Raw genomic sequence first — 14,624 nt, 5'->3', positions numbered from 1 at the left:
GTTTTGCCAAATAAAATCTTTCAAAGACCTACTGGGACTTGTATGAGCCATTGACTCAGTAAATGTGCATTTTTTAAAAATAATGTTTTTTATGTTTGTCTCTTCTTTCAAACATGCCTTTGGACGTAACTACACAACACATTTGGTGTGTTGCCAATAGAGATTGTTCATTATCTTTGCATAGTGACCTTTTGCATAGCAAAAAGCACTGGCCAGAATGCTTTCAGAATATTAATATGTTCAGTCTTCATAATCCTGGGATTTAGATTGATAATGTTGTTAATGTTATAGATGAGGAAATAGAGCACAGATATCTGTTAAGTCATTCAACCAGGGTGTTTTGAGTGGCAAAGCCAGAATACAGAACCAAGTAAACTATGGATTGGGGATGTAGTTCAGTAGTGGAGCACTTGCCTAGAATGCACAGTGCCCTGGGTTTTATCCCCAGCACCACAAGTCAATCAGTTAATCAGTCAGACACCTAAATTATCTAGGATAGAAGTTTGCTTGTATTGTCACTGTGCAAATATTTTCCATACAATCAACTGTCAACTTCTCTTAAACAACATAAAGCTTGTAGGCTGAAAAGGGGTTCTGCAAACAAACAACAACAACAACAACACTCAAAGAAATAGAAAAAAAATCTGCTATTATCCTCCTTGTCTCAGTTCCTCCGTGCTGCCCACATACCCCTTTTAGAAGACCCATAACCAATTGGGAGTTTACTACCTCAAATGAAAGCATAATTTGTTCAATATAAGTACAAAGAGCATCTGAATGGCTTATCCCAGATGCCTTTGCTTCTGGTACTTCTAACTACTCACTGTGTGTGTGGAATTTTCTTATAAGCATATTTTGTTGTCTTGGTCTTTTGAGCAAAACGTCTTATAGATGGGAATGTTTCATAGGCTTTAGTCCTTCAGAGTCTTGAAATCTGAAACATTTTTTCGTTCCTGTATATCCTGCAGTCTGAAAAGCATTTAGCCTAGCCAAACAGGTTTGTTGTGCAGTGTGTACACATGTATGTATGTCTAAGCAGGACTAAACATAATGGACTTCCTTTCATGAAGACAGACTATTTGGAATATCTGTCACCTTGTTCTTCATGAACTATTGATACCTAAAAGGTTCCCATTTGCCAATTATTTTCCTCTTATGTTATTAGCAGGGATTTTCAGAGATAAAATGGTGAAAAGGTTTTTTTTCTTAAAATTTTTGGCTAAATTTGGTCATTGCCCTATTTGAGTGATTTCCCATTTAATTTGATTTAGAAAAGAACATAAAATTAACTTAAATGTTTGGATTGTTTTATATTATATTATATTATATTGGATTGTTTTATATAACTTAAATGTTTCTATTGTTTTATATCCCATGACTCATGATTTTACTTTCAAAGATAAAGGACACTTGATATTTTTAAGTTAGGTATTTTTTAAAATCAAGATTCATGCCTTTCTTTCTTTCTGGTACTAGCGGTTGAACTCAGGGTTTGTGTGCTGTCTCTGAACTTTTTCATTCAAGGCTAGTATTCTACTTCTTGAGCCACAGATGTATTTCTGGCTTTTTGCTGGTTAATTGGAGATAAAAGTCTCATGAACTTTTCTGCCTGGGCTAGTTTCAAACTGGGATCCTCAGATCTCAGCCACCTAAACAGTTTAGGATTATAGGTGTGAACCACTGACACCAGGCTATATTGAAGCTTTTTATTTTTTACTTTCCCCCCAGAACTTTTCCCCATATTCATACTTTAAAAATGGATTATTTTCCTGGTCTCCATTAAGGGAAATTTTTATTTTAGTTTAATAAGTGACTATCTGTTTAAAGAAATGTTTATATAAAGTCAAAGAAAAGTACAAGAAGAATAACAAGAGGATTCTAGCTTTTGTAATTCTCCTTTTTTATGTGGTCTTAAACATGAGCACAAGAGGAGAAAATGTATGTTGACTTAGTTTTCTACTTAGATTTCCCAGTAGTGGTTTCTCCAGGAAGTTTTTTCAAAAATAAATCCCAATACTTTAGCTGAGAGAGACTTTCCTCTGAGATTCTTAAAGCTTTTCAAGCACTGGGGGCTTCATGTCTGAGCAGCAAGGAAGTTCTGCAGACAAAGCCCACACATTGTTCTGCTGTAGGAGGAGCTGTGGCATGATCCCAGAGACACAGAACCAATATTGTGTTCAGTTGGACCTTTGCATGGAACATCATTACCACACCTCAGTTGATTTTGGTCCAGGATACTTGCTTGTAATGCTCCTACTCTTGTGAAAATCCTACGAGACTTAATTGCTCTGAAGAACTCATATTCCATGACTCACTCCAGAGATTGCACCATTTGGCTTTCTGGACTCCACATCTATCCTACACATTTCCCTTATGTTTTGCAGTGCTTTGTATTCCTTTGGCTGCATTCTATGTTTTTTCTATAAAAGATGAGGAGAAATTTTTATGCAGAGGATGCTTTGGTTTCTAGTGTTGGCAGAACCTGATAGGTCTTGGGAGTTGGATGTGTGTGGAGAGAGAATGGACACAGGCTAGTTCTTTATAAGGAATAAAGCAATTATTTTATTTGATGATGATTGCATACTTGCTAAGAAGAAAAGTTATCATTGATAAATAATGTCAGTAATGACTGCTTTGGCTAGAGAGTGTAACTCAGTGGTAGAGTACTTGCCTAGGATGCATGAGGTCCTACATTTAATGCCTGCCACCAAAACAAACAACAGCAAAGAAGGCTCTTTTGGTAGAGCTTTGTGTGTATTTTGATGTTCTATGTTTAGTAGGTCTATGTTTAGGATTGTTAAAGCTCCTCACTGAATCAAATTCTTTAGCATTATATACTACTCTTCTTTACCCCTAGTAGTATCTTTGGTTCTCAGCCTGTTTTGATATTTTGATATTAATATAGCTACTCAATTCTTTTTGAATGTTCACAAGGTCTATCTTCTTCTGTCTTTTAATCTATCTGTCTGTCTATCTATCTACATTAGATGTAAAGTGATGTTAAAAAGAAACTGCATATAGTTGGGCTATTTGTGTGTGTGTGTGTGTGTGTGTGTGTGTGTGTGTGAGTGAATACCAGTACTGGGGCTTGAACTTGGTTGCTGCACACTCACCTTTTTTGGTGTTCTACTACTTGAACCATGCTTCCAGTTTTTTTTGCTGGTTAATTGGTGATAAGAATCTCTTGAGGGCTGGGAAGGTGGCTCAGTGGTAGAGTGCTTGCCTTGCATGCATGAGGCCCTGGGTTCCATTCCTCAGCACCACATTAGCAAAAAGAAAAAAGCTGGAAGTGGCGCTGTGGCTCAAGAGGTAGAGCACTAGCCTTGACCTGAAGAGCTGAGGGACAGCACCCAGGCCCAGAGTTCAGGCCCCTCAACTGGAACCCCCCCCCCCAAAAAAAAAGAATCTCTTGAATTTGTCTGCCAAGGCTGTCTTTGAATAGTGATTCCTTAGAGATCAGCCTTCTGAGTAGCTAGGATTATGGGTGTGAGTCATCAGTGTCTAGGCCACGTGTTTTAAAATCCAATCTGATAATCTGTTTTTAATTGGTACTTTTTATGTTACTTATATTTGATGTAGTCATTACATGGTTGAGTTAAAGTCACCTATTTTTCTGAATTTATTTTTTGATTGTTTTTTTAAAAAAATCACAATAGCATGTCTAAGTTTTTTGGTTATCCTGCTTGATTGTTTATAGTATCTTGAGTGTATAATGTCTTCCATTAATTTTGGAGAGTTTTGGACACTGTATTTTCAGAGATTTATTTTGTTATAGTTTTTTTCTTCATGTATGAGACACTATTTCATGTTGTTCTATATCCTTTTGTCTTGTGTTTTTTAATATTTAAATTTCCTCTTTTTCCTTCACTGTCTTTGTTGTAGTCCATTTTGTGCTATTGTAACAGAATGCTTGAGACTGGGTAATTTATGAAACACAAGACATTTATTTTTTTACAGCTCTAGAATCTGGAAAGTTTAAGATCAAGGGGCTTGCATTTCACAAGGGCCTTGGAAGGACAAAAGAATTTGTGGACATAAGAGACATCAGCCAGCCTCAAGTCCTTTGATAGTTAGCACTAATCTGGGAAAGGCACTCAGGATCTAAACATTATCCCAACACAGAGGCAGATATGAGAATGGTGTCTTTTTAAACATACTCCTTGTGGAATATTCTGAACTCATAGTAGTATGTGAATTTTAGTTGGGGTGATTTCTTTCTATGCTCATATTCATTGTTTGCTTCCTTAGACGTGTTGACCTATTACAAGATTATGGAACACATTCTTCATTTATTTCATGGGTTTTTAAAGGTTATAAAATTTTCATTTGACTCTGGTTTATAACTCTCATGCAAATTTCTATCTTTTCCCCAATCCCTAACATATCATAGTTATTTTAAATTATCTCTCTCTTCCATTTAATATCTGGGTCACATCTGAGTCTCACTCGATCTATTGATCACTTTGCCTCTTGATAGTTTGTATATCTCATAATCATTTGAAGTTAGAAATCTTGTTTGGAATTGTGGAAACAGAGGAAACAAAATTTATGCCTGGAAATAGGTATGCTTCTACATCCTTTAGGTCTTTAGTGTGGGTACTGGGTTCCTATCATAAGGAATTTAGCCATGTTTGGGGTTTTCCTGTTGCTGTTGCTGTCTTCAATGGATCATAGATTTCAGGATTTTCTAGTCTTATTCTGGGTTGAGGACAGGCATTGCATTGCTAGAGGGTTTTTTACTCCATGCTTTTTTCTCTTCCACTTTCAGCTCCGGGCTTGAGCCTGCATGCCAGACAAGCTTTCATCTCTAGCTCTTGCCTCTCCTCAGCACTGGTCTGCTGTTATTTGATGTTGGCACTTGCTAGCATGGACTAAGAGGAGAGCATTCTTTTTTGCTGGCTCAACCTCATCTCAGGCAAGTGCTGTGTCTCTGAGTCTCAGAGATGGAACCTTGTCAATGTTCTACCACAGTGGTGGAAGATCTCAAATTGTGTGAGCCCTGGATATTTTCAGCTCCAGCAGGTAGTGGTCCCAACTGATGCTCTTAAGGTTGACAAAGTTTGCTGTCTTTTGCCCAATGGTTGAGGCTAATATTCTTTAGAGAGGATAGGAGGGAGGATCTGGGTGAGGTTTGGTGCCGTTTCCATAGTGATATGTCTTCTCTTGTCTGACTTGTACCATAAAGAGGCTTTGTTCAGTCTTGTACTTGACTTCAGTCTTTCAGGTGAGATCCCCAGAGAAGAGCCTGCGTGGGTACAAATTCCCCTTGTTATATCCCTGCTAGTGGTGTATTCTCATGCTGGTCTTCACTAAGCTTCTAGCAATTCACTTCATTTTTAGCTGGCTTCTTCTCACTAGCTTGTGTGGGTGGGTCCTGGACTCTATCCTAGGCAAGCAGATGTTGCATCCCTTCTTTTACTGGAGCATCTTGTCTTTCCTTATACGTCAGGCTTGTTGCTTGCCCTATAACCTCAGCTCTCTCTGGTGGGTTCTACGAAAGCTAAGATTTTTATAGCTCCTACAGCTTTTCTTTGTTTTAAAGTTAAAAGTAGCACTCTTTCCAGTTTTCTACATCTCTGGGAATGTTTTTACTTGTGGACTTTTAAAGACCTGAAGATTTGAGTTTTGTTGTTTCATTTGGATGTCGTTAAAGAGTCATTCTCAAATGAGCTAGCACTGAGAGCATGACTTATGTCCTTGCAGAAACGTGGGGAATGTGGCAGCCATGGAGTCAGTGTAGTGCCACATGTGGAGATGGTGTTCGAGAGCGGCGGCGGGTGTGTCTCACTTCCTTCCCCTCCTCCAGACCAGGCTGCCCTGGAAAGTCCTCGGAGATCTCCCCGTGCTCTCTGGAGGAGTGCGCTGGTAGGTATTTTAGCTCCCTTTGGGTGTCTTCCCTAATCAGAGGGAATATGGAAGCCAGGCCTTCTTGAGAACTACCTGTCTGCATTTGAAAGTATATTAGTAGTATATGCATTACTGGTTTTTAACTGTGTGTTCTCTGTGTGTGTGCACACGCGTGTGCATGTGTGTGCACACACAAACATGCCAGTACGGGGGCTTAAACTCAGGACTTTGGTCCTATCCCTGAGCTTTTTTTTTGTACAAGGCTAATCCTCCACATCCAGCTTTTTGCTGGTTAATTGGAGGTAAGAGTCTCATGGACTTTCCTGCCCAGACTGACTTTGAACCATGATCCTCAGATCTCAGCCTCCTGAGTAGCCAGAATTAAAGGTATGAGCCATTGGCACCCAGCATTTCTAATTACTTTTGATTGTAAAAACCCTGTGTTTGTTAGTGTGTCTAAGACAGAAAAGCTGGAGAATGAATTCTCTGATGAGATTTAATACTGTGGAAGAGAGGGAAATGACAACAATATATGTCTAAATTAAAGAGCCAAACATAGTAAATAATTTTGTAAAATACAAAATTGTATTAGAAGTATAAATTGCTCATTTATTCCTTAGATTTTTTTTTGAGACAGCAGAACTTAAGATCCTCCTGCCTCAGCCTCCCAAGTAATAGGATTACAGAACTGCGCCACCACATTGGCATCTTGTTACTTCTCCTTCTGCTTCTCTACTATTCTTGTTCTTCCCGCTCCCCACGAAAAAATGCTGTAAAAAGTATTTTCCTTTACTTATTTCCCCCATCATCCTAGAGAAGTTCAAGGGGACCACATAGACAATTGTCAAAATGGAGCAAGACACTGATTTTCCCCGTAAGTGGCCTAGGTTTATTCATTACCACCCCTACCTGGCAGAAGGTAGGGTGTTTCTTTTTTCTATCACCAGGGGACTGGCCTTTCCTGCATTTTTTAGTATCTTCAAGTCACACATCAGTCAGTGTTCTGTGTGCTTAATGTGACAAGTCTGTAGATGTGGTATTCACGTCATGGCTTGTGGAACCAAATCCTCTTCCATGCCAGTTACAATGATGAATGACCCTTCTCTCCCCACCACCATTCCACCTCACAGATGCAACTCCTGGTTTGTCAGCTGGCTTTTGTAGTGATCCCGGCCCTTAAATAATTCCTGTCAAGACTTCTTCCTGCCCAATTCTTGATCAGAATGCCATACTTAGTTTTTTGTCATCTCAGACCAACTTTTAGCTAAAACCACAGGCTTCTGTCAACACACTCAGCCAAGGTCTTGACAGTCACAGGTAAAACACTTGCCTAGCATGTACAAAACTCTGAATTTGATCCACAGTACTTTCTAAAATAAATCAATCAACCAATAAATCAAGTAATCAATGTCTATGTTTCCACTTCATCTTTCCAAATCATTCCATAGGCCTTGCTTCTTTGCTTCAACATCTTAAGAACTTTGTTTTCCCTTCTTTTTTTCTTATTTCAGCCCCAGGCCCAGGTTCATCTCTTTCCCTCAGTCAGCTGCATCTTTGAATAATTATTTTTTCATTTTTATCTCCTAGTTTGTTTGGGGTTCTTTTGCTGTTTAATACTTTTAATTACATGGTTGTAATTATACAATTTCTTCTACTCAGTATTTTATAGTACACAAGATTTTCAAAGGTGACAACCTATACCAAACTATATATATATCTATATCTATCTATCTATAGATATAGATATAGATATGTGTGTGTGTAAGGTTCTCAAGGCATTGTGAAGCTTTTATCTTAAAAATACTTTCAGGAAAACTAGCCAACCAATTCTCTCAACTTTTAAAAATATGACCCAAAATATTCATTTTAATAAAAATCACAATAATGATTGAACAAATACTGATTAATCAATTACATTTTAACATCTTTAATAATCTGTACATGAGGTAATGTTAGATAAAAGCCTGTAAATTATTAATGTAAAACTGTAGTACTCTATTCCAATGAATGTCTGCTGGTAGTTCTACTGGGAATCAAGGAGGTAATTTTCTACAAAGTATAGGCAAACTATCCAGTCTTGTAACTCCACCTATAATATTTCCACTTAGTGATATGGGGTATATTTGGATCTAGAAGAACTGGAAGAGCAGCAGGTAGCCTCACTGGGACATTTCACCGGAAAAGAACTATGAAAGAAATAGAAGGCATTTTAAGGTTGTTTTCAATGAGCATTACTTTCTCAAGTGCAATCATAAGTTGAAGAAAATATATGAAGGAAACAGTTGAGATAATTCTAGAATGTTCCTGAAGCAAGCATACTGGCCTCATCCTTTTACTGGTATCTAAGGCTGTCTTTTCTGTCTACTGATTTCCTTGTGTGTAACTTCCTTCAATGACACCTCATCTGGTCAGTTCTGGGATGGCATATATTCAAATGAATGTGAAATCAGTTGCCACTGACTTCTGCTGCTTTTTTTTAAACAAAGAATCCCAGCCATTTATTGACTACCTGATGTATGCCAATATTTCAATACATTATCTCACTGGAACCTCAAGCTGATTTTGCTAAGTAGGCATTATGGTGCTGGGTTCAGATCTTGAAAACTTACTGCCTATGAGACATTTTTGTAAGTGCCCACCTATATGAAGCAGATATACAGATGGCCCTTTGTGTCCATGGATTCCACACCCAAGGAGTCAACCAATCATAGATGAAAATCATCAGAAAAACATTGCATCCATGTTGAACATGAACAGACATTTTTCTCATCTTTACTCTGTGAGTATAGTATAACAACTAGTTACATAACATTTACATGTACTAGGTGTTATAAGTAACCTAGAAGTCATCTAAAGTATTCCAATGTATGTGTGTAGATTCTTTGCAAGTACTAATCCATTTTAGAGAAAGGACTTGAGTATCTCTAGAGTGTGATATCCACAGTTCTAGAACCAAGGAACGACTGTGTACTATTATTTACATATCACAGACACAGAGGATTCTAGGGCCTGGAAAAGACAGCAATAAAAATCTGATGGTCTAGAGCTGACTCTATCATGCTGCCTGTCTTGAATACTTTGCAATTTTATATTGACAATTCTGGCTTTTTAAGTGGGCATTATAAACTGGAATTAGTAATCATTTTTGAGAAAATATGATCATATTTCTTATTCTAGCATCTTATTTCTTTTTCTTTCTTTTTTTTTTTTTTTTTGGTCCGGTCGTGGGGCCTGAACTCTGGGCCTGGGTGCTGTCCCTCAGCTCTTCAGCTCAAGGCGAGCGCTCTACCACTTGAGCCACAATGCCACTTCTGGCTTTTTTCTTTTTGCTTAATGTGGTGCTGAGGAATCGAACCCAGGGCCTCAAGCATGCAAGGCAAGTGCTCTACCACTGAGCCACCTTCCCAGCCCCTCATCTTATTTCTTTAACACTGTGTCAGACCTATAAATACAACCATTATTAATTAAAAAGAAAGGGAAATACTAAAGCTAATCTACAAGGCCTCAGATCAATGTTTACTTGGATAAACATCCTGTATTTCAAGTCTTCTCTTTCTGGTGATCTCTTTATGGGCTACTTAGCATTAGAGGATTTTCTTCTCATCAGGATAACCAGGAAGGTCTGGATGAGGCAGGGATGGGCCAGGCAGCAGCTTTGGAGGGTTTTTTTCCATCAATGGTTTTGAAGGTTGCCAATCACTATCAAAAGATAACTGATCTAAGAGCCATGATAGCAATGCTGCTACCTAATATCACCAGAAGCTCCTGCAGATGAAAGAAGCAATAAATCAGGCAACAAGTCTTTCACCACTAAGCTGTTTTTACTGGGTTGGTAGTTCACAGTTTTGTTTGGCTTTCAAAGAGTAGTTTTATGCCAAGGTCTGAGAGTAGCTCTGGACTAATTTGGTCTTTCTTGTTCAACAAGAAGGTAGGAGGATACAATTGCTATAGTACCCACAGTCCATCTGGTGAAATGCTGATCATTGTATTTTTATCTTTTGGAGGGATGGAGTTTGAAGGAGGGCCTTACTTCATTGGAGCTCTACCACAAGAATAATGCCTCCAGCCCTGATTTTTGCTTGCTCTTTTGGAATATCATGGACTTTTCTATCTTATCTGGCTTTAAAAGTTGATCCTATGGATCTCAGCCTCCAGAGTAGCTATGATAATAGGCATGAGCCACAGAACTTGTCATGCTATTATCTTCTTAACAATGAGTGCATCAATTAATTGAACTAATGTTTATTGAGTACCATCTTTGCAAATTACTGTAACTAGCATAGGAAATATATTTAATATGTTGATAAGATATGTCCTCTTCTTAAAGAGGTTCATGATACCTGAAAGGTACATAAATAGGTATAATGAAGCCAGGTATCAGTGGCTCATGCCTGTAATCCTAGCTACTAAGGAGGATGAAATCTGAGGATCATGATTCGAAGCCAGCCCAGGCAGGAAACTCTGTGAGCTTCTTATCTCCAATAAATATTCACAAAAGCCAGAAGTGGCACCGTGGCTCAAGTGGTAGAGTGCTGGCCTTGAGCACAAAGAGGGTCAAAGACAGAGCCCAGGCCCTGAGTTCAAGCCCCAAGACTGGCAAAAAAATAGGCATAATGCATGTACATCATAACACCTTTAATGATAAAAGTATCTACAGTTTGTTATGGAATCATGTAGGGTGATAATCCATGCCTGGAACAACTCAGTTCTTGGAGCAGGTGATATCTGCAGTGTGAGAACTGAGAAAGTTCCACCCAAGTGAATGAGTTCAGCAAGGGAGATTTAGGGAACAATGACTGAGGGCCTGGAGGAAGATGGCAGAGTACGGGACCTGGAAAAAACTGAGAATGGTTCCCGCAGTGGGATGATGAAGTGTGCCAAGGGAAGGTGGGAAAACAGGCTGGACAAGTACTCACAGGCCTGATCCTGAAGGCCTTAAAGCTTTAGACCTGAGTTTTAGAGCAATTTTTGGCTGTAGCATGGAAAAACAAATCAAAAGGACAGGTATAGCAGAGAGATTCCTGTTAATAAGTTTTTCAGTAACCCATGTGAAAACAGAAGTGCCAGCAGTAGGGTCAGGAGGGGAGGATGCGGTGAGAGGGTATGCAAAGACCTTCGAATGAGTGATACAGAGATAGGAATGAAGGACAAAAGTAAGTAGTCTAGTACTAACCAGTGTGTGAACAGCAGAGCCATTCCCTTGAAACTAGGTACATCAGAGGAAGTACAGATTTGGAGGAAGTTCAGAAGTCTTGGGCATGTTTAGAGGAAGGTAGCAGTACATGATATAGACTGATATCCCTGCTCCAAAGTTCATGCTGTTCTCTCTAAATCATGTGATCAAGTGCTATCATTGAAACAGGTGAGAGAATTGCAGAGGGACCAAATAGTAGCCAGTGCTGCAGGACAGAACTTCTTTACAACTGGTCGTTAGGATGATCTTGACAGGAGCTGGCACTTTGGAATCCTGGGAGCAGGTTACCAGACACAGAGGTGATCACGTGGGAGCAGCATGTCAGTAAATGTGCACTCCTCCTCCCGTAGCTGTGGCTGGGAAGACAAGGAGAGCGATCTGCCTGTGGTAAGAGGTGAGGCAGCAGAACAATCTTGGAGTTGTTGTTTTTCATTGTAGTCTTATTACTTTTAAAGTAGTTGCACAAAGGGATTACCATTCAACAAAATAGTTTATAAGTACAATGTACCTTGACCAAGAAAAGCTTGGTTGTGTTTCTGTGCTGACGAAAAGGAGCTACAGACAGGAGACTCTGAGGATGACTGGTACAGAAGGATGATCCTCTAGGAGAAAGGTGGTCTAGAGGGCATTTGTTGGTGGTCTTGCCTTTTCTAGAATACTGTCCCCCTGATTGTGGGGTGCATCTGCTGCTAAGTTTATGGGGGCAGGGAGGATGGCAGAAGAAGCTGAGGAGTACATGTCTGATGGCTTCAGTTTTTGGTGACCTACTAGAGTTCTGGGGAAAAGCAAGTTGGGTAAGGGGTCTTGAGCACATGCTGAAATTGGAAGCAAGCATTTTAGGGGATGGAAGGCAGACTTGCTTAGGGATCTATAGAAGGCTTTGATGGCACTAGTGTTGAGGCTGGATACTATGAATGTGTACAGGCATAGGCTTCTATAGTCATTGTATGTGTGTGTGTGTGTGTGTGTGTGTGTGTGTGTGTGTATGCATGTATGTATATATGTATATGTATGCTTATGGCTTACTTGCTTGGTTTGTGTGCTCACAGCTGGCACTTTACCACTTGAATCACACCTATAGTTCAGCATTTTGCTGGTTAATTAGAGATGGATTCCTCAGGACTTTTCTACCCAGGCTATGATCCTCCAAGTCTCAACCTCCTGAGTAACTAGGATTATAGTTACAAGCCACGGGTACATGGCTAAGAACTTGTTTTTTGGAAGCATGGTTTCACTATGCAATCCAGGCTGATCTCAAATTCACAGTCTTCCTGCTTCAGCTTCCAGAGCAGTGAGATTATAGGTTTTGCACCATCATCCCTGACAATTTTTTTTCTTTCCTTCTCTCTCTCTTTTTTTTTAATGATTGTTTCTTTTCTTTTCTTTGTCTCTCTTTCTTGTCCTGGAGCTTGAACTCAGGGCCTAGGAGCTGTCCCTGGGCTTTTGTGCTCAAAGCTAGCATTTTAGCATTTGAGCCACAGCTCCACTACTGGCTTTTTGGTGTTTAATTGGCAACAAGAATATCAGGAACTCTCCTTCCCTGACTAGCTTTGAACCATGATCCTCAGATCTTGGCCTCCTGAGTAGCTAGGCTTATAGATGTGAGTCACAACACTTGGCTTTTGTTTTGCTTTGTTTTCCTGCTAGTGTTTAGGGATTGGATGTAACAGCTAAGAATTTATACACTTGAGTTTGCTTAGGAAGGACTTTTGCAGCAGCACAAAAGAGGAGATACATAACTCAATATTAAAAGTTTTGAGAGTTGAAATATTGAAAGAAAATGGGTTCAGTGATAGATCACATGTCAGAAGTGAGGCCAAGAGGCAGCTGGAAGACTGGGAGTAAAGAGAATGTTGGAGCATCGTAAGTCTCAGCAAAATAATACAACATAAAAACCACTAGTGAGTGAAAGGGGCAGACACAGACAGAGAATAGCCTGTAAAGGTTCATATTCTTGAATATGAGATCCGGGGGTCCAGTTCAGTAGTGGGCTGTGTAGCATGCACAAAGCCCCTGATTTGATCTTCAGAACTACCAAAAAGAGGAGAGGTGCAATGGTAGACGATGAGAAAGACACACACACACACACACACACACACACACACACACACACACACACACACACACACACACACACACAGAGGAGTAGGGCACATACACTGAAGCTGCTGGAATGGTCCTTGCTCTGGGATGCAATGGAAGGATGGAGCCTTCCATTGTGACAGATGGCTGTGAGGGAGTTAGGAGATGATGGTATTTTGGGAAAGGGAGGTAAAGGGTATCTAGGTGGCTGGCACAGGTATCAAAGGAACAAAAGATTCCTGTAGCAGTGAAGGAATGCTGGCTGAACATTGTAGTCAGGAATGAGATGAAGAACATACTGTGTAGCTAACCCTGTTTCCTTATAGAGAAGTACATGCAACAGCTCCTACCTCAGGAGCTTGGAAGAAGCTGTTTAATTGTATAGGAAGGCCTCATGTTCGCCAAAAAGGCTAAGGATAGGCTTTGTGGGAAGGACAGGGATAATGAGGACTCTTAGCAAATGTCCTCTGAGAATAGAGTACAGTAGAAAGGCCCAAGAGGGGCAGGCAGGGAGTGAGTAGAGGAGATGAGGCCAAGAGCCAATGAGCATAGGACTATGGGAAAGAAGACAGGTGTTTAGAAGGGCTTGAATGATGCAGGGACCAAGGGAGAAAAAGGTGAGGTCAGATGGCAATAGTTGGTCTCAGTTTTCCAGAAGTTTCCAAAGCAGTATAAGTAGAGGCTGGAGGTGACATCAGTGTCTTGATGAAGTTTTAAGGACTGTGGGACAACTCAATTTGAGAGAGTGAGGAAGATGAAGAAGACCAATGCTGAGGGTGAGAAGGGAGTAGACAGCCGAAAACCAGGAGAGAAAGGAGAGGCTTTGCTAGTCAGGTGACAGTTTGATAAAACAGTCTTCTTTCCTCAATCAGTTTCTTGTTTAGGTAGGCACAAGCTACCTAAATCATTTTGTGCTTTGAGTTTTCTACTGGGTAGAAAACTGTGTGTCTCACAGGTACATTTACTACAGGAATCCATGATGTATCCATTATCGAGGCGAAAAGCCTTGATGTTTTCTACCCCTTGCTTCAATGCAGAAAATAGGGAAGAAGTCTCAGCAGGAACTGGTAAACACAGGGGTCTTTCTGTAGCTTTTCTGGCCACCTACCTCCCTTCTCTGGTCCCTGATTTTCCTCTCTCCTGGTGACTCTGTCATTGGAGATCCATTTGCCAGAGCCAAACTCCCAGCCCTTGTTTCTTTCCTTCTTTCTTTAACTGCTTTGATAATCAGAACAAGCAACTCAGTGATTTTAAAACCATGCAAAAGCTTGGCACTAGTGGCTCATGCCTGCGATCCTAGCTACTCAGAGGCTGAGATTTGAGGATTGTGGCTCAAAGCCAGCCCAGGCAGGAAAGTCTATGAGACTCTTATGTCCAATTTCTGGTGAGAAAACAAGAGGCAGTACTGTGGCTCAAAGTGGTAGAGCACTAGTCTTGAGCCAGAAAACTCAGGGATAGTGTCCAGGCCCTGAGTTCAAGTCCAATGACTGATGAATGAATG

The 14,624-nt window shown here is 40.1% G+C and overlaps 1 protein-coding gene across 3 annotated transcripts in view; it reads left to right on the top strand.

The window, feature by feature from the left end:
- Nucleotides 1–14,624, top strand: part of LOC138812161 (thrombospondin type-1 domain-containing protein 1) — a 36,252-nt gene that overhangs the window by 19,960 nt on the left and 1,668 nt on the right. For 2 of the 3 annotated variants that reach the window (XM_070000111.1, XM_070000112.1), the window contains exon 4: nucleotides 5,704–5,865. The exons of the other annotated variant lie outside the window; for it this stretch is intronic. In XM_070000111.1, coding sequence (XP_069856212.1) covers nucleotides 5,704–5,865 — 162 coding nt within the window. The remainder of the gene's footprint in view (nucleotides 1–5,703; nucleotides 5,866–14,624) is intronic. 3 annotated transcript variants of the gene reach the window in all.

The sequence above is a fragment of the Dipodomys merriami genome, unplaced genomic scaffold, assembly GCF_024711535.1.
Source record: "Dipodomys merriami isolate MVZ:Mamm:240054 unplaced genomic scaffold, mDipMer1.0.p SCAF_56, whole genome shotgun sequence".
Lineage (NCBI taxonomy): Eukaryota > Metazoa > Chordata > Mammalia > Rodentia > Heteromyidae > Dipodomys > Dipodomys merriami.
Note: the sequence above shows the minus strand (reverse complement) of the source record. Positions and strands in the feature narration are given on the sequence as shown.